At 45.7% G+C, this 17,917-nt stretch overlaps 1 protein-coding gene across 1 annotated transcript; it reads right to left on the bottom strand.

The window, feature by feature from the left end:
- On the bottom strand, positions 1-16,217 carry LOC136653403 (vomeronasal type-2 receptor 26-like). The gene is made up of 7 exons (XM_066630307.1): positions 15,802-16,217; positions 11,306-11,597; positions 10,449-10,566; positions 8,808-9,034; positions 7,462-7,680; positions 4,814-4,940; positions 1-902 (listed from the first exon to the last, which is right to left on the bottom strand). Exons 1-7 carry the CDS (start codon positions 16,215-16,217, stop codon positions 1-3), a joined length of 2,301 nt encoding a protein of 766 aa, XP_066486404.1.
- Positions 16,218-17,917: the final 1,700 nt, after the last annotated feature.

The raw sequence follows: 17,917 nt of genomic DNA, 5'->3' as shown, positions 1-17,917 counted from the left end.
TCAGTCTTTTCTTCTTGTTAGTTTTTCTCTGTTGTTCAGCTTAGGTCTCAGCACAATGATGTAACATTTGGGGAAAAAGATCCAGCCCAGCAGACCAGCACTGGAGGCCAAGATAGAGAAGATCTCCACAGCTACCATGTATTTTCCTTTGGTGCTCAGGTAGGTTGGGACAAAGGAGAGCCAAACACTGCAAAAGACCAGCATGCTGAAAGTGATGAACTTGGCTTCATTGAAGCTGTCAGGAAGTTTTCTGGCAAGGAATGCCACCGTGAAACTGCCAATAGCCAAGAAGCCCATATAGCCCAAGACACAGTAAAACATAGTTACAGACCCTTCATTACATTCCAATACAATTTCCATAAGCACTGAGTGTGTGTCAGTGTCTGGGAAAGGAGGTGAAGTTGTGAGCCACAAAATACATATGCCGGTCTGAATAAGAGAGCAGGAACCAACAATGGAGGTGGCCAGTCTTGTCCCCACCCACTTCCTCATCCTGCTTCCTGGCTTGGTGGCCATGAAAGCCAGAACCACCGTGATGGTCTTTGCCAGCACGCAAGAAACAGCCACTGAGAAGATGATGCCAAAAGCAGCTTGTCGGAGGAGACACGTCACTGTCATGGGCCGTCCGATGAAGAGCAACACGCAGAGGAAGCAGAGCAGGAGGGAGATGAGGAGGGTGTAGGTGAGGTTGCGGTTGTTGGCTTTGACAATTGGAGTGTCGTGGTGTTTCACAAACGTTCTTAGTACCAGAGCTGTGACCAATGAAAGACAAAGAGTAATGAAAGCCAAACAGATCCCCAGAGGGTCTTCGTAGGACAAGAAGGCCACAGCCTTGGGAATACATGCATCTCTTTTTTGGCTCGGATAGCTTTCATCTGTGCATTCATAACAGTCATTCATGTCTACAGAGGAAAAGATGCGGTCTTGATTATACCAACATGCCATGAAACTCCACAAAATACCATCATTCCTAATCCTCTGACCAATAGCATTTCCAGTTGTGGGCCTAAATCAGTAATTTGGCTTGTAAGCCCCAAGGTCTGGAATGCCACCTGATAACGAAGTCTTCGTAAACATGTCAAAAGTCCCACAGCAATGTACAGTGCAAAAAAAAAAATGCTTTGGAATGCCCAACTGTCATGTTACAAAGTCATCAATGATGGCGGCTTAGAGGAAAAGTTGAGAGGGTACTTATCAATGAATTTTCTGTATGGTGATGGCAACTGGCCTGGATGCCTTTAAAAGGGGATTGGACAAGTTTCTGGAGGAAAAATCCATTACGGGGTACAAGCCATCATCAGTGATGGCTGCTTAGAGGAAAAGTTGGGAGGGTACTTATCAATGAATTTTCTGTGATGCAGTACCAACTTTGGGTCACGGATAAGCATAAGAATTGTAATCAGCGAGGGAGCTACTCCTCGCCCTTGAAAGATTCATTTTCTCTTTTGATTTCACCCAAACCACTCACCAGTCTTACTACAATTTTTTTCCCAGAATTAATCATAATTTTATTGACAGTTAATAGTGGTAACTTATGCATGTGCACATTTACACATATTTACGTGAGACATCACATTATTTCTTCTTCATCAGCATTCTACCTTCTAACTAACATAAGAACATAAGAACATAAGAACAGCCCCACTGGATCAGGCCATAGGCCCATCTAGTCCAGCTTCCTGTATCTCACAGCGGCCCACCAAATGCCCCAGGGAGCACACCAGATAACAAGAGACCTCATCCTGGTGCTCTCCCCTACATCTGGCATTCTGACTTAACCCATTCCTAAAATCAGGAGGTTGCGCATACACATCATGGCTTGTACCCCATAATGGATTTTTCCTCCAGAAACTCGTCCAATCCCCTTTTAAAGGCGTCTAGGCTAGACGCCAGCACCACATCCTGTGGCAAGGAGTTCCACAGACCGACCACGCGCTGAGTAAAGAAATATTTTCTTTTGTCTGTCCTAACCCGCCCAACACTCAATTTTAGTGGATGTCCCCTGGTTCTGGTATTATGTGAGAGTGTAAAGAGCATCTCCCTATCCACTCTGTCCATCCCCTGCATAATTTTGTATGTCTCAATCATGTCCCCCCTCAAGCGTCTCTTTTCTAGGCTGAAGAGGCCCAAACGCCGTAGCCTTTCCTCATAAGGAAGGTGCCCTAGCCCCGTAATCATCTTAGTCGCTCTCTTTTGCACCTTTTCCATTTCCACTATGTCTTTTTTGAGATGCGGCGACCAGAACTGGACACAATACTCCAGGTGTGGCCTTACCATCGATTTGTACAACGGCATTATAATACTAACCGTTTTGTTCTCAATACCCTTCCTAATGATCCCAAGCATAGAATTGGCCTTCTTCACTGCTGCCGCACATTGGGTCGACACTTTCATCGACCTGTCAACCACCACCCCAAGATCTCTCTCCTGATCTGTCACAGACAGCTCAGAACCCATCAGCCTATATGTGAAGTTTTGATTTTTTGCCCCAATGTGCATGACTTTACACTTACTGACATTGAAGCGCATCTGCCATTTTGCTGCCCATTCTGCCAGTCTGGAGAGATCCTTCTGGAGCTCCTCACAAGCACTTCTGGTCTTTACCACTCGGAAAAGTTTGGTGTCGTCTGCAAACTTAGCCACTTCACTGCTCAACCCTGTCTCCAGGTCATTTATGAAGAGGTTGAAAAGCACCGGTCCCAGGACAGATCCTTGGGGCACACCGCTTTTCACCTCTCTCCATTGTGAAAATTGCCCATTGACACCCACTCTCTGCTTCCTGGCCTCCAACCAGTTCTCAATCCACGAGAGGACCTGTCCTCTAATTCCCTGACTGTGGAGTTTTTTCAGTAGCCTTTGGTGAGGGACCGTGTCAAATGCCTTCTGAAAGTCCAGATATATAATGTCCACGGGTTCTCCCGCATCCACATGCCCGTTGACCTTTTCAAAGAATTCTATAAGGTTTGTGAGGCAAGACTTACCCTTACAGAAGCCATGCTGACTCTCCCTCAGCAAGGCCTGTTCGTCTATGTGTTTTGAGATCCTATCTTTGATGAGGCATTCCACCATCTTACCCGGTATGGATGTTAGGCTGACCGGCCTATAGTTTCCCGGGTCCCCCCTCTTTCCCTTTTTAAAAATAGGCGTGACATTTGCTATCCTCCAATCTTCTGGTACCATGGCCGTTTTGAGGGACAAGTTGCATACCTTAGTCAAGAGATCTGCAACTTCATTCTTCAATTCCTTAATAACCCTTGGGTGTATGCCATCAGGGCCCGGTGACTTATTGATCTTTAATTTATCAATGAGGTCTGAAACATCTTCTCTTTTAACCTCTATCTGACTTAACTCCTCGGTTAGGAGGGGCCGTTCGGGCAGCGGTATCTGCCCGAGGTCTTCTGCCGTGAAGACAGATGCAAAGAACTCATTTAATTTCTCTGCCATCTCTAAGTCTCCTTTTATCTCCCCTTTCCCTCCCTCACCATCCAGAGGGCCAACCGTTTCTCTGGCGGGTTTCCTGCTTCTAACATATTTGAAGAAGCTTTTATTATTCCCCTTAATGTTGCTGGCCATGCGTTCCTCATAGTCTCGCTTGGCCTCCCCTATCACCTTCTTACATTTCTTTTGCCACAGTTTATGTTCCTTTTTATTCTCTTCATTAGGGCAAGACTTCCATTTACGGAAGGAAGCTTCCTTGCCCTTCACAGCCTCTCTAACTTGGCTGGTTAGCCATGCGGGCACTCTCCTGGATTTAGTGGAACCCTTCTTTCTTTGCGGTATACACCTCTGCTGGGCCTCTATTACTGTTGTTTTAAGCAGCCTCCATGCACTCTGGAGAGACTGGACTCTTTTTACCCTCCCTTTCAACCTCCTACTAACCAGCCTCCTCATTTGAGGGAAGTCCGCCCGTCGGAAGTCAAGGGTTTTTGTTAGAGATTTGCCTGGTATTCTTCCCCCAACGTGCAGGTCAAAACGGATCACAGCATGATCACTGTTCCCCAATGGCTCAGTAACGTTTACATCTCTAACCAGGTCCTGCGTACCGCACAAAATTAAATCCAGAGTCACCTGTCCTCTGGTGGGCTCCGTGACTAGCTGATCTAAGCCACAGTCATTTAGCACGTCAAGAAATCCAGTTTCCTTATCGTGACCAGAACACAAATTGACCCAGTCAATATGAGGATAATTGAAGTCCCCCATGATTACAACCCTGTCCTTCCTTGTCACCTCCCTGATCTGTTTCCTCATTTCAAGGTCCCCATCAGATTTCTGGTCTGGAGGACGATAGCACGCCCCCAGTATTACATCGCTGCACAAGCCTGGTAATCTAACCCACAGAGATTCTACGGTGGAGTCGGACCCACCTTCAATCTCTACTTTGCTGGATTCTATCCCTTCCTTAACATAAAGGGCCACCCCAACTCCAACACGCCCCTGCCTGTCCCTCCTGTAGAGTTTATAGCCCGGGATTGCGGTATCCCACTGATTCTCCGCATTCCACCAGGTTTCCGTTATGCCCACTATGTCAATATTTTCCCTTGTCACCAGACATTCCAGTTCTCCCACCTTTGCTCGTAGACTTCGGGCATTCGCATAAAAGCATTTTATGCCTGTTGACCTTTTCAAAGAATTCTATAACTGGGTTTAAGGATTGCAAAGGGGGTGCGTCCTGTGTTTAGTGGGAAGACCAAATTGATTTATATTAGCCAGTGTAGCATTGTTCCCCATGAAGGTGGAAGTAACCCTAGCATTTTCCTAATCTGATAGGATTACAGTCCTCCTGTTGGATACCTCTGTGCAGTCCATTTCTTACCCTTCTGGTCTGAAATCTTCCCTTCTGGACATGGGATGCAATCATAGCAGCAAAATGGTTCCCCTTCCTTCACTTTCTTGCTAAATCCAGGATGGCAGCTCTCACTACATACAGAACGAGGTTGAACCTGAAACATATGTGAAAGATGAGATGGAGAATCATGGGAAAAATGTGCTTTAAATCCTTAGCTTTCTGGAGCCTTTTTGTATTCATGAAAGAGATGAAGCATCTTAGCAATATGTGAATGGACTCAATATGGACCACTTGGTATACTATAAACAGTTGCTCTTTTTCTTTTGAAAACCGAAAGGAGCCAATCAGGGGACAGATTAGAGGAGGGTTGAGGGTAGTTCACCCAGAGGTTCAGGAGGGGAGCTGGAGACAGTATGGTGTTGGAAAGGGGTGATCATGGCACATACCACATCCCCTCTGTCCTTCCCTAGCCCCCTGACTCTCTTCAGACTTACACCAGATAAGGAGCTGGTATAGGTCTGAGGATTCCTTGCAGGTGACCGACAGAGAGTTAAATATGATCTTAACCTATTTCTCTGGAGCCATCTTGTCTACTGTGGACCCAGCTTTACTGTGTAACATTATTACAATGCTATAAAAACTTATTAGTTTTCAAAAAAATTCCTATGTGAGTTCCACTGTTCATTGATTTGTCCATGGTTCTCCAAAGTGCTCCATCACAAATCTGCAGCAGGTGCTACTGGATCTGAAATTTCAGGAGTTGGCCAAGTGGTTAGATCTTCTGATGGTCAATAACAGTTGACAGTGTCTCATGTGACCAACCCTTGACATTTGTCAGGGTCCCCCTGACTTACCTGGGGGAAACCTGGAGGGAACAGGCTTGCAGGGTGAGAGGGAAGCTCAAGGCAAGGAGGAGACAGGCCCCAAGGCCAGCAGCAGGTAGAGTACTGGCCTGGAGAGCCAGGAGAGGAAGAAGAGGGGAGGAACACCAGGCTCCAACCTTTTGGCTCTGACAAGCAGTGAGGGGAAGGGCCAGAAGAGGCCAGTCAGCCTTTTAACCCTCCCATGGAGGAAGGGGCGGGGCCTGGAGGGGCTGGTCATGAGCATAAAGCCCAGCTGGGCCAAGGATGAAGCCAGTCTGGGGCAGGCAGCTGGAGGGAGAAGAACCCAGCCTGCCTATGAACTAAAGACTGGCTAGGAGCCAAAAAGCCCTAGCAGCTGGGGGAGAAGGGCCCAGGTGACGCAACCCCCTTCCCCCACACTCTCTGCTGAGGCCCCAGTGGCTGGGCCATTGCTCTGGGAGACAGAACCTCCAGGGCCCCGCCACTGCCTCTTGCAAATACGTGTGTCCCTCCTCAAGGCATTCAATACTTCCCCTCCTTTGTGTTGCCTCTCCTTCATTGCCCACCGCAGGAAACAGGACGGTTAACACTGAACACAATGAAACTAATTCACACACCTGCTTTGAGTGGAAATGATTAGTAGATGCAGAGAATGGAAGCATATTGGCATACCCCTGCTAATTGGGCAAGAGGCACTTTTTCAAGTGGGTACTCGCTCCTCTTTTTAGCAGGGGGAGAGTAACTGGCCCACCTCACCCCAGCAGTGTCTGTTCTAGTGGCTGTCTGCTGGTGTTCTTTTTGCATCTTTTTAGATTGTGAGCCCTTTTGGGACAGGGAGCCATTAGTTAATTCATTTTTCTGTGTAAAACGCTTTGTGAACTTTTAGTTGAAAAGCGGTATATAAATTCTGTTAATAATAATAATAATAATGAGCAGAAGCCATGCGTTTTGAGCAACATTAACTTTGGTCCTAATGATGGAATTAGCTGAATGCTGAAGAACATTCATTTTGAGCTTAGATCCATTCACCAGAATAGCGATTTAGGGCGCAATCTGATCCTGCTCTGTTCCAGCAAGCCAATGGGCTTGTACTGTATCCAGTGCAGGATAGGGGCCCAAAGTGGCTCAGCCAGAAGTAAGGGGAAACACCCTGGCCCCTATGGGTCTGCTCAGACTTGTGCCATCTCCTGAGGTGGTACAAGTCCAAGGAGAGCTAGGCGACTTGAAGCTGCTGCAAACTCCCGGGGAACGGGTTGGGAGCCGGCATAACTGCTGGATCCCAGCCTCACCTCCCACTCCCCACCCACCTGCCCCAGGGCCACCCACCACTCGACATCTCCCCGTCCCAGTACGCCTCCTCCCCACTCACCCCAGAATCTTGTGTTGGCTGACGCAAGGCTTGGTGCCTACGTCAGCACTGAGGATTATGTCGGTCTCTGCAGGCTGGTGCGCCTCTGCCGTGCCAGCCTAACTGACTCACGAGGGGGCACGTTTCTGCCTCCTCCACATTTGTGCCTTATGGCATGTTTGTGACCCTCTTGGGTCAGCACAAGGGACTTACACTGGGCCAACGTGCAGTCTGGATTGCGTTGTTAAATAATATATTCAGTCCCACTAAGCTTTTCTGAATCCAATGCATGCAGGAGCTCAGCAAGCAAGCCAAAAGCAGCTGGAGCATCAGCTCTTTTTCAAAACATAAAATGTCTCCATCATAGTAAGTATTTATAGGGAATTCTATTCACTGAAAGTAACTGTGCATATCAAGGCCAAAACTTATATAGTGCTCATTCAGTACAGGAAGTCTTCCTGGACTTGCCAACAACATCATCCTACCTGATTAAACCATCTGTGCCATGTGATGGCATCCTCATTGATGGTGAATGCCTGGTCTGGAAAAGCCTGGGGATCCATACTCCCAACTTTCACTCTATGAAAGGATTGATTGGAGGAAATAATCCAGTTGATAATATCAAATCCAGCAATTAACTCCCCATTGTGGTCAAAAGAAACTTTGTCCCCAGCACTGTTATTAAATGAGACGATTCTTAGGAACTAGATGGAAAAAGAACGTGTTGAAAGAACATGTAGAAAGCCTGCAGCTGGATATTTGAGATGATCATTTATTAATTTGCTTTATATTTTTTTTTTTTTGTCTATTAGAATGTAGACTCAAAGGGCTTGGGACACAGCCTGCTTCATAGTTGTATATTTTTCTTTCACAAGGAAGTACTTGGTACTAAGTATTCTCCAATGATCTGCAGAATGATCACTGGTCAGTTTTGGGGCTGGCCAAGACTGATGGGAGAACACTGATGGAAGACTGATGGAAGACTTCCAGGACTGCTGGAAGAGGATGCAATGACTGAGGCACTTGTTTTTACTAACCCAGAGGCTACAAGCAGAACACTATATTCAAGGAAAACTACAGTGGGCACAATCCTATGTTGCGCAGGAACAGGCAAGCCAAGAGGCTTGTGCTGTATCCAGCGCAGGATAGGGGCCCAAAGTGGCTCAGCCAGAGGTAAGGGGAAACATTTCCCCTTACCTCTGGGTAAGGCACCCTGGTTCCTATGGGTCTCCTTAGACTTGGGCCACCTCCTGAGGTGGCGCAAGTTTGAGAAGGGCGGAGTGGCCTGAAGCTGCTCAGAGCTCCCCTGTAATGGGGGTTGCAATCTGGTATAACTGCCAGATCCCTGCCCCGCTCTCCACCTGCCTACCCCCAGAGCCACCCACTGCCTGCCCTCCCCCTGTCCCAGAATGCCTCCCTCCTGCCTCCTCCCTGTCCATCCTGGAGTCTTGGGTTGGCTGAGCTTGGCTGACGCAAGACTTGGAGCCTCTGTTGGCGCAGAGGCTTCTGCCAGCCTCCGCAGGTCGGCGCGCCTCCGAGCACCGGACTTGCCAAATCATGAGGGACTTGTGCCAGCCCAACATGCAGTCTGGAGTGCGCTGTGTATCACTGAATAGAGGTTGTTACTCATATGAGAAGTTTATAGAGAAGAGGGAGAAGAACAGAGATACGTGTTCAAAAGAGTCAATTCTGCATTTCTGTCTACAAGTGCTCAGAAAGAAAATGGGAAATGGGACAAAGGAAGAATTTTGAACACAGTTTATTTAGAGATGGGCCTGCTATAATCGTTAATTCATGGTGTTTTGCTGCATGAGGAGGCCGAGTTCATTACCTGCCACAACTGCTGGTTCCAGAGCTTCAGTTCCCTTCCTTCAAGTAGGATTTTGTGTGGGTATGTAGACGACGACAGGGCATGTAAAGCACGAGCCACAGCATGGACAGCATTGTAAACACTGTAGCTGTGTCCAAGCATGCTCATTTCAAAGAAGGGTCCTGGAAGGCTTCCGAGCTTCTCATACCCTGTGCAGATATCTTCATTCACTGTGCCTTGGTCTGAATCTGGGAAGACACAGTTGAATGCATTTTGCCAGAAACTTCTGATAAAGCCATCTCCATTGGTGCTGAATGGGTTTCTGCTCTCAAGAAACTGGTGAAATCCTGGTGGATCCGTGCTGTGCATTGTGAAGGATATTGCACCATGGAATATTTCTGCATTCCAAATCCTTTGATAGGGATTCAGTACAAACTCTATCTGGGCAGTCAGTAGGAAAACTTTACCTTTTCCACTAGCCTGTTCTGATAGATATGGCAACCATCTCAGAATTGTCATAAAATTTGATTCTCCATAGACAACGACTATGTTCGCTTTAGCGTCCATAATTATATTGTGGATTTTTGCCACTTGTTGGAACATCTCACTTATTTCAGAGACAAAAGTCATTCGGGGGATTTGTTTTACGAAGGCAATGCAGATGCCTCTCTGGGAAAACACTGGAGACACCATCTGCACAAATCTTTCTCCGTCTTCATTTTCCACAGTAACAAGTCCAATCCACGTCCAGCTGAAATGCAGAAGTAAAGAGAGAATCCCTGCATACTGAAGGGCTTCCTTGGGGACCATCTGGAAGAAGGGCAGTCCTGGGGTTTTATCATCCATTTGTGGAGCAGGGCCATAGATGAACTAATGAAAAATGGCCAGGTGGGGCCAAGAGAAAAAAAAATAGCATTTATATGACTTTTTCAAGAATTTAAAACACTTCATGTACATTGTGTTTCAGCAATTTTTTCAACAACTGTGTCGAGAGTGTTATTGTTACTATTCGCTTGTTACTGACAAGTATCTGAGGCTGAGAGAACAGTGGCTTTCGTGACAACACTAAGGGCGCAGTCCTAACTCCTTATGTCAGTGCTTTCTAGCACTGGCATAGCAGTGCCAATGGGACGTGTGCTGCATCCTGCAGTTGGGTGTCACTCACGGAGACCTCCTCAGGGAATGTTTGTTCCCTTACCTTACAGCTGCATTGCCCTTATGTCAGTGCTGGAAAGCACTGACATAAGTGGTTAGGATTGCGCCGCTAGTGTATTGTGGCTTCAGGATATTACCGGCCTCAGAACTTCCATTCCATATCAACTACACAAGATTCAGGAGCCGCATAACATAGAATGCCAGCTGCACTTCAAATACAAACACTCCAACACCCTTATCTGATGTCATTATACCTTCAGAACTTCAACAACTAATGACTGTATGTGAGGAGCATAGCAAGGAGGGGAATGACCTGCTTCGAGAAGGGGGTGCTTTCATTGTTGCTTGCAATGGGGGTGGCAAGTCTATAGTGAAAGGTGTTCTAATTCTGCCACATTGGGCACTTTGCAATCTGCCACTGATGCAACTCGCATGTGCACACGAGGGCCCTAGGTAATCCCACATTAAGAGAATAAGATGTTCACAATGCAGTAAAATCTTGCTTACATTTCCTCACAATCATATCCATGCCTACTGAGAAGTAAATTTCATTGTATCCAGTAGGGCAGTGGCTCTTTAACTGGCAAGTCGCCACCCACCAGTTTGTGTAATGCTTCCCCAGTCCCTTTAAGGTGCAGGGGAAGAGGAGAGGCAGGGAAGCGATCCCCAGGATCGTGTCCCTAAAGGGAGTGAAGTGGGAGTGTTTTCACTTACTTGGACTCAGTGAGGGCTGCTGGAGACTGCTGGAGGTGCAGGGAGCCCTGTGCAACCCTTCACAGAGCTTCCTGAGGTTTGGAATCATGAAACAGAGTGACTGCAATCCACCTCATTGAACAAGTGATCTTTATTCAAAAAGATGTTTCCTTTATTCAAAAGATCACTCATCCTCGCTTTCAAAAGGTATATTGGTGGCTTACAGTATGACTTACTGATCCCCAAGAATAAAGCTACAACATTGCTACATTCCACCCCAGCAATAAAATAGTCACCCCTCCCTTTGATGTTCCTGGATTGGCATGGTTCTATCTACATAGCATGGTTCAAATTATATACCAGGAACTGTAAATGAATGAAGCATTAAGTATGCCAAGTGAACCATATACAAAGCAGAATAGCATCAAGCATGAAAGCACTGATTGGCATGTTTCTGTGAAATTGACCTGTAATACTGCAGAAATGCATGGCTTCCTCAACTCCATAGCTACCCAGAACAATATAAGACTGAATCCTCATTATAGTTTTTTTCCCCTATTCTGATTCATAGGTCCACTTCTCCAAACCGCAAAGTCTGGAATAACAGTGAACATATGAATGAAGCCTTAAATTCTCATAGAACTGTAAGCAAAGAGACCAGGGTATCCTACCTGTGGAACTTTGTAAATATCCAAGACACTTGCCACATGACGGGAGATTTGGGAGTCCAGTCCTCCAATAACCACTATCAGGTTATGCTGCATGTCACATTTATAGTTGGGGACAAATCTCTCCAGGGAAGACAGAAGCAGCATTGTGACATGATAGGACCACTTGTCACTGAAGTAGCTGTCATAGATGTGGAATCCCAAAGTGACGTTGGGTAAGATGTGGGGATTCTCATTGATCTCCTTCACTGCAAATGCCACAGCCAGGATGTGTTGGTAATGTTTTGTTATTGTCCTAGAATGAGAGTTTCAGTCTTTATCAGGAAGGTGTTCCAAACCATAACAGAATGACTGAAACTGGGTATTGCATGTGTTGAAACCCTTTTCTTTTTTTAACATCATATGCCTTGCCTTTCATGAAGAGGTGTAGGCCCCATCATACAAACACATGTTTCACCTTTAAGATGGAGTGCTGTATAGTTGTAGTGTTGCATTAGAAAGAGAAGGGCACAAGAAGATGTCATGAAACACAGCAAGTAGCAACCAATCCATATTGGTATCAAATGTCAGGAAGATACTAACATGATCAGGGTGATTGGAGTGATGACACCAAAGACCACTACAATGTACTTCACATGAAATAAGATCAAGTTCACTCTTTTAAAAAGTTCAAATATTTAAGTTTCAAATATCGAGATGGACAGTTTGGGTAGTATCTTCGTCAAAGAAAGGTATCCCTGGGCCTTCTTCCTGAAAGCCGCTCTACAAAAAGCAGTATTATGTAATAATCTGGTTTGGGTCAGTCAGTCAGTCAGTCAGTCAGTCTGTCTGGTGAATGTGATGTGATGTGAGAAAGCAATTGATGGAAGAAGAAAAACAAGTGAGGAAAAAAATAAATTGTTATACAAAGAAGTCAACTAATGTTTAGAAGCATCTATGGAGTGACTTTCCTTCTCTGTGTTTCTACTCTTCAGAACTTCCTTCATGCAATTAACCTTTTCTGCAGTCAGTCTAAGAGCCACTGTTTTGTGCCTGCAGCTCTTAGGGCACAATCCTAACCCACTTTCTAGCACCGGCATAAGGGCAATGCTGCTCCGAGGGAAGGGAACAAACATTCCCTTACTTTGAGGAGGGCTCTGTGAGTGCCATCCAACTGCAGGATGCAGCACACGTCCTATTGGCACAGCTATGCCAGCGCTGAAAAGTTGGTTAGCATTTGGGCCTTAAGGTCTGAGCTTAAGTGATGAATTATTTCATCACTCAAGTGATGAAATAAATGGATAGAAGAACAAACTTCTTACGTCAGGTGTTCGAGTAATGTTGGTGGGGGTTCTTCGGTGAAGTCTATTGAATCGGCAAGAATGAAGGATTGAGAAGCAACCCCTCCGATGATGAGATCTCCCGGCTGATGATACATGTGGAGTGGAGGGTGTGGATCACGGACTTGGCACTTACCAATGTGAGCCTTGCAGGCCCACAGAAGCAGCACTTCCAGAGACAGCAACACAAATGCCAGCATCCTAAGCACAGGACTTGCTCCTCACCCCCTAAGTAGAGTCTCCATATTTCCTCTCCCAAAATGAATGGTATTTTGTCTCCTAGAATACCTGGACTCTGGAATGTAGCGTCTAAAGTACCCAAGATACGTCTGATGGTTCCTTGCCTGTTTCTTGCCTTAGTTCTAAATGGTAGTTCTGGGAATATTTATCTTGTCATCCCTATCTTTACTGAACATTTTCCCAGCTGCCACTGAAACTTCATAGAGTTTTTTTTTTTTTTTAACAAGTACCTGAGTTAATTACAGTCTGTTAAGATAATTAAACAAAAAAAAAGCTGTTAGTTCATAATTGGTACTCCCTGTGGAATTGATGAAGAAAATGATTTTTGGTTCTGAAGTGTCAACATATGTATTGTTTAAGAGTGAGGGACATGTAGGTTTGGAATGACCTACAGCAAGTTCAGGACACCCAAGAATAATACTCTATTGCAGTGGTTTCCTAACTTTCCAGCACAGCGACACACCTTGTCCTCCACAGTGGGTTGCATCATGATGATCATTCTCACACTGCAAGGCCTTCTCGGGAGGCCTCTTTTGGGCCACACTGAGCCAGCAATGCACACTATTGACCTGTGTGGGCCTCAGAATGGCCCACAGAAGTGACGAGAAGTGACTTCCGGTTAAACTGGAAGTTGTGTCCAAAAACTGGAAGCCACTTTCAGAGCTTCTTCAGGACATTCCAAGGCCTGTGGAGGCCAATAGATTGGATCGCTGGCCCAGCATGTCCTAGAAGAGGTCTCTGGGGCTTTCCAATGCTTCTGGAATGGCTGTAATTTGGAACCGACCAGAAGTAGTTTGGACAGGGGGGGAACCCATGACCCACTACACCCACCAGTAAGTTATGAACCAGACTTTGGGAAACTATGGTCTATGGCAGCCATATTTTCAACCACTATACTTTGGCACACTGGTGGTCTGCAGGTGTGACACAGGAGTTTGGGGGAGGGTCATTTATTAGTAGGGCCATGGGGGGATGTGAGCCCCCCCCACCAACAGCAGTGTGTGCCTTGTCAATTGTCAGAAAACCGATGGGATGCCTTGACAACTTTAGTACCTTGTCAGTGGGCCAAGAGGCGAAAAAAGGTTGAAAATCACTGGTCTATGGTCTGAAAGTCAAGGAAGACTGTATATGTTCATGAAAGGGCCGTGTTTCTGGCAGTGCTTTTTAACCACCTGTAACATGCACACATGCAGGAAAAACAATGTGAGGATGCTCAGGTTCTGTGTATTGGCCAGTGGTATAGCTGTATAGTTTAGCAGGAAAAAGACTACAGAGAATTAGGTGATAAATGCAGAAACAACAGGATTAACTATAGAACCATAAGGAAAATAAAAACAATGATTCAAAAAACAGTGCCTAGCTGAACACACTCATTCAGTTAGACAAAAAAAAAATCTATTTCCACACATTCTTTTAAACGTGACTCCATGTATAAGATGCGTAAGATGAGTCTGAAGGTAAGTCCTGGCATATAGTCAGGGAGCAGACTTGGGTCAAATCCTCTCCAATCTTCCAGCACTGGTGCAGCTCTGCCAACAGGGTATGCGCTGCATCCTGTAGTCGGAGGGCTTTCATAGAGGCCTCCTCTAGCTAAGAGAATGCTTGTTCCCTTTCCTTGGGTGCTGCATTGTGTCTGCACCAGCATTGTGCATTCATAACAGTCATTCATGTCTAAAAAGGAAAAGATGTGGTCTTGACTGTACCATGCCATGAAACTCAACAAAATACCATAATTCTTTTCTCTTCTGACCAATAGCATTCTATCCTGTCGGTCTAAGGGCCAATTCTATGCTTACCTAGTGCTGGCACTGAGCCCTAGCCCGTGCGCTAGGTACTATAAACATGCCATAAAGCCCGTTTATGCTACATGGGGAATAGGGAGCACTGTGCCCAGTACCAATATGTATGTAGTAATACATGCTACATGGAAGGTTAGCCATTTGACTGATCTTTTAAGCTGAGAACCTAAATGGTTAATTCTAGGTTTAGGAAAAGAATAGAAATGAGAGCCAGAAGGATTACCATGTTCTTCTGTGCCAGGTAGGAGTTACTGTGTCACAATGACTGATGAGAACAATAGTTGGAAACACCTTTTGGGGAATTACAAAGTTGTAGGGTTCACCAAGATCTTTCATAACCAAGGTAGTGAATAGTAAATGAGGTTCAAATGACATAGTACTTGGGGGGAAGAGGCTTTTCCTGAACATGTTTATGTCAAGGCATAAAGGATACTGATGGAATGTGGTCTTTGGGAAGAATGAGACTAGAGTAGCAGGCAAAGAAGATCTCTATCCAGGATCCTGTAAATTGGCTTGTGATTGATCTACCATTGTAAGAATAAACCTTCTAAAATTCTTTAAAGAGTTTTGATCCTTTTGAAGTGCGTAAATCAACCAACACCAATTTTATTCCATCACTGACAGTCGCTTTTCAGGGTTTCAGACAGGACTGGGCTGTCAGTCTTTTCTTCTTGTCAGTTGTTCCTTGTTATTCAGCTCAGGCCTCAGCACAATGATGTAACATTTGGGGGAAAAGATGCAGCCCAGCAGCCCAGCACTAGAGGACAAGATAGAGAAGATCTCCACAGCAATCATGTTTTTCCCCTTCGTGCTCAGGTAGGTTGGAATAAAGGAAAGCCAAACACTGCAAAAGACCAACATGCTGAAGGTGATGAATTTGGCTTCATTGAAGCTGTCGGGTAGTTTCCTGGCAAGAAATGCCACAGAGAAACTGACAACAGCCAAGAAGCCCATATAGCCCAGGACACAGTAAAACATAGTCACAGATCCCTCGTTACATCCCAATACAATTTCCTCCAGCACTGAATGCTTGTCAGTGTCTGGGAAAGGAGGAGACGTTTCCAGCCACACAATACAAATGCCTGTTTGAATGAGGGAGCAGGAAAGAACAATGGAGGTGGCCAGTCTTGTCCCCACCCACTTCCTCATCCTGCTTCCTGGCTTGGTGGCCATGAAAGCCAGAACCACCGTGATGGTCTTTGCCAGCACGCAAGAAACAGCCACCGAGAAGATGATGCCAAAAGCAGTTTGTCGGAGGAGACACGTCACTGTCATGGGCCGTCCAATGAAGAGCAACATGTAGAGGAAGCAGAGCAGGAGGGAGATGAGGAGGGTGTAGGTGAGGTTGCGGTTGTTGGCTTTGACAATGGGAGTGTTGTGGTGTTTCTTAAATGTTCTTAGCACCAGAGTTGTGATCAAGGAAAGCAAAAGGGCAGCAAAGGCCAAACCGATCCCTAGAGGGTCTTTGTAGGACAAGAAGGTCACAATCTTTGGAATACATTCATTTCTTTTTTGGTTTGAATAGTTTTCCTCCGTGCATCCATAACAGTCATTCATGTCTGCAAAGGAAAAGGTATGGTCTTGATTACACCATCATGCCATGAAACTCAGCAACATGCCATAGTTCTTTATCCTCTGACAGGTAACATTCTGCTGTTCACTTTAAAGGATCTATTCCGAGCAGATCCTGTGAAATGTAGCAGAAGATGGTTTAAGTGGTTGCGAGCACTGCGTTATAACCTACATTGTCAGCCCAACCCTATCTTACAAACCCCCCTCCCCCACTTGATCAGCAGTTGCAAAAAATGGGCATATTGTATTCAGCAGCAAAGGTAGATTCCCTTTCTCCTCTCCATATACCTCCCACTCTACAGTGGGTCTCCTGGAACTGGCGCTCGCACAAGTCCGAGTTGAGAAAGGGGGCCTTGAGGCTCCTTCCAGATGAGAAAGGACCCGACGCTTGTCATTGCCTCTGGTTCCACCCCTCCCATAGCTCCCCATCTCCTGTTCTTTCCTTATCCTGCTCCCATTTTGCCTTCCCCCAAACCATCCTTGGCTTACATGCTCTGGATAGCTTCCCACTAGTGCTCCAGCAGCATGCTACTTGGAAGACTACTGGAGCATGCTTTATGCCTGTTTTTGGCAACTTCCAACCGCAAAATGTAGTACAGGCATGTGCCGCTTAACAACTGTTCACTTAACGACCGACTGCATGTATGATGGTGGTCAAAGCACAATAAAGATGCTCTTAATGAGAGAATCGTGTCTCCCATACCCTGCAGTAGCGTGTCTGATTACACAACAGAGAGGCTCTTGATGCAGAGAAGAGGTGATCTATCTCCAGTAGCCTGTTCAGCCAGCTAGGGTCTGGCAGGGAGTGTCTGTTAACACAACAAAGTCAATAGATTGGACTGAATGTTCACTTAATGACCTAATCGCATAACAACAGGGATAGGAGAACATATCCTATATTGGGAATATCCCTGTATCGGGCTGTCAGTCCCATAGCCATTGACAGTAAACCATGGTAACAAGCATTTACTCGAGACTTTACATTATTTCTTCATCAGCTTTCTACCAGCTAAATGGTGACCTGCTAACTAACTGCAGAAAATGTGGTGAGTGTCTTACGTTTAGCAGGGGAGAGCAAATGTCCTTCTGCCCAGCATAGCACCTTCCCAGTGGAAGTCTATTGTCTATTTCTTGAACTCTACGAGAACAGCAACCATCTTTCCTTTTGATGTCATATGTAAACTGCTTAGACAACAATTTGAGATAATAATAGATAATTCAATCAGACACTGAATGGAGCTAACCCCAGCAATCTCCCAATTTGCTAGATATGTTTCTCAGGAATACAGTCACCCGGTTTGATACCTCTGTGCAGTCTCTTACCCTTCTGATCTGAAATCTTCTCTTCTGGACATGGGATACAGTCATAGCAGCAAAATGGCCTCCACTTTCTTGCTCCAACCAGGATAGCAGCTCTTACTACATTTAGAAAGAGGTTGTACCTGAACCATAAATGCAAGAAGAGGTGGAGAAGCAGGAAAATACTGTGCATGGTTACCTTATGTTTTTGGGGCCATTTTGCACGTTATCAAAACTGGTGAAGCATCTCAGGAATGAATGAATGTACTTAAGTAGTACCACTTGATATGCTACAAACTGTCACTCCATTTCTTTACAGGTTGAATCTATTTATCAGTGAATTTTCCATTCATGGATCTGGCTCAACCCAGGTCCCCTGGACCTTG

The sequence above is a fragment of the Tiliqua scincoides genome, chromosome 5, assembly GCF_035046505.1.
Source record: "Tiliqua scincoides isolate rTilSci1 chromosome 5, rTilSci1.hap2, whole genome shotgun sequence".
In the NCBI taxonomy this organism is placed as follows: Eukaryota; Metazoa; Chordata; class Lepidosauria; order Squamata; family Scincidae; genus Tiliqua; species Tiliqua scincoides.
This window is presented reverse-complemented; position numbering and strand designations above follow the sequence as displayed.

Coding starts and splice junctions, on each gene's coding strand:
- LOC136653403 (XM_066630307.1), bottom strand. CDS start 16,217: ATGAATGACTGTTATGGATGCACGGAGGAAAACTATTCAAACCAAAAA. Junction 10,567..11,305: donor ATATTTACAAAGTTCCACAG/GTAGGATACCCT, acceptor TGCACCTTAAAG/GGACTGGGGAAGCATTACAC. Junction 903..4,813: donor GAAGATTTCAGACCAGAAGG/GTAAGAAATGGA, acceptor TTTCCTCTGTAG/ACATGAATGACTGTTATGAA.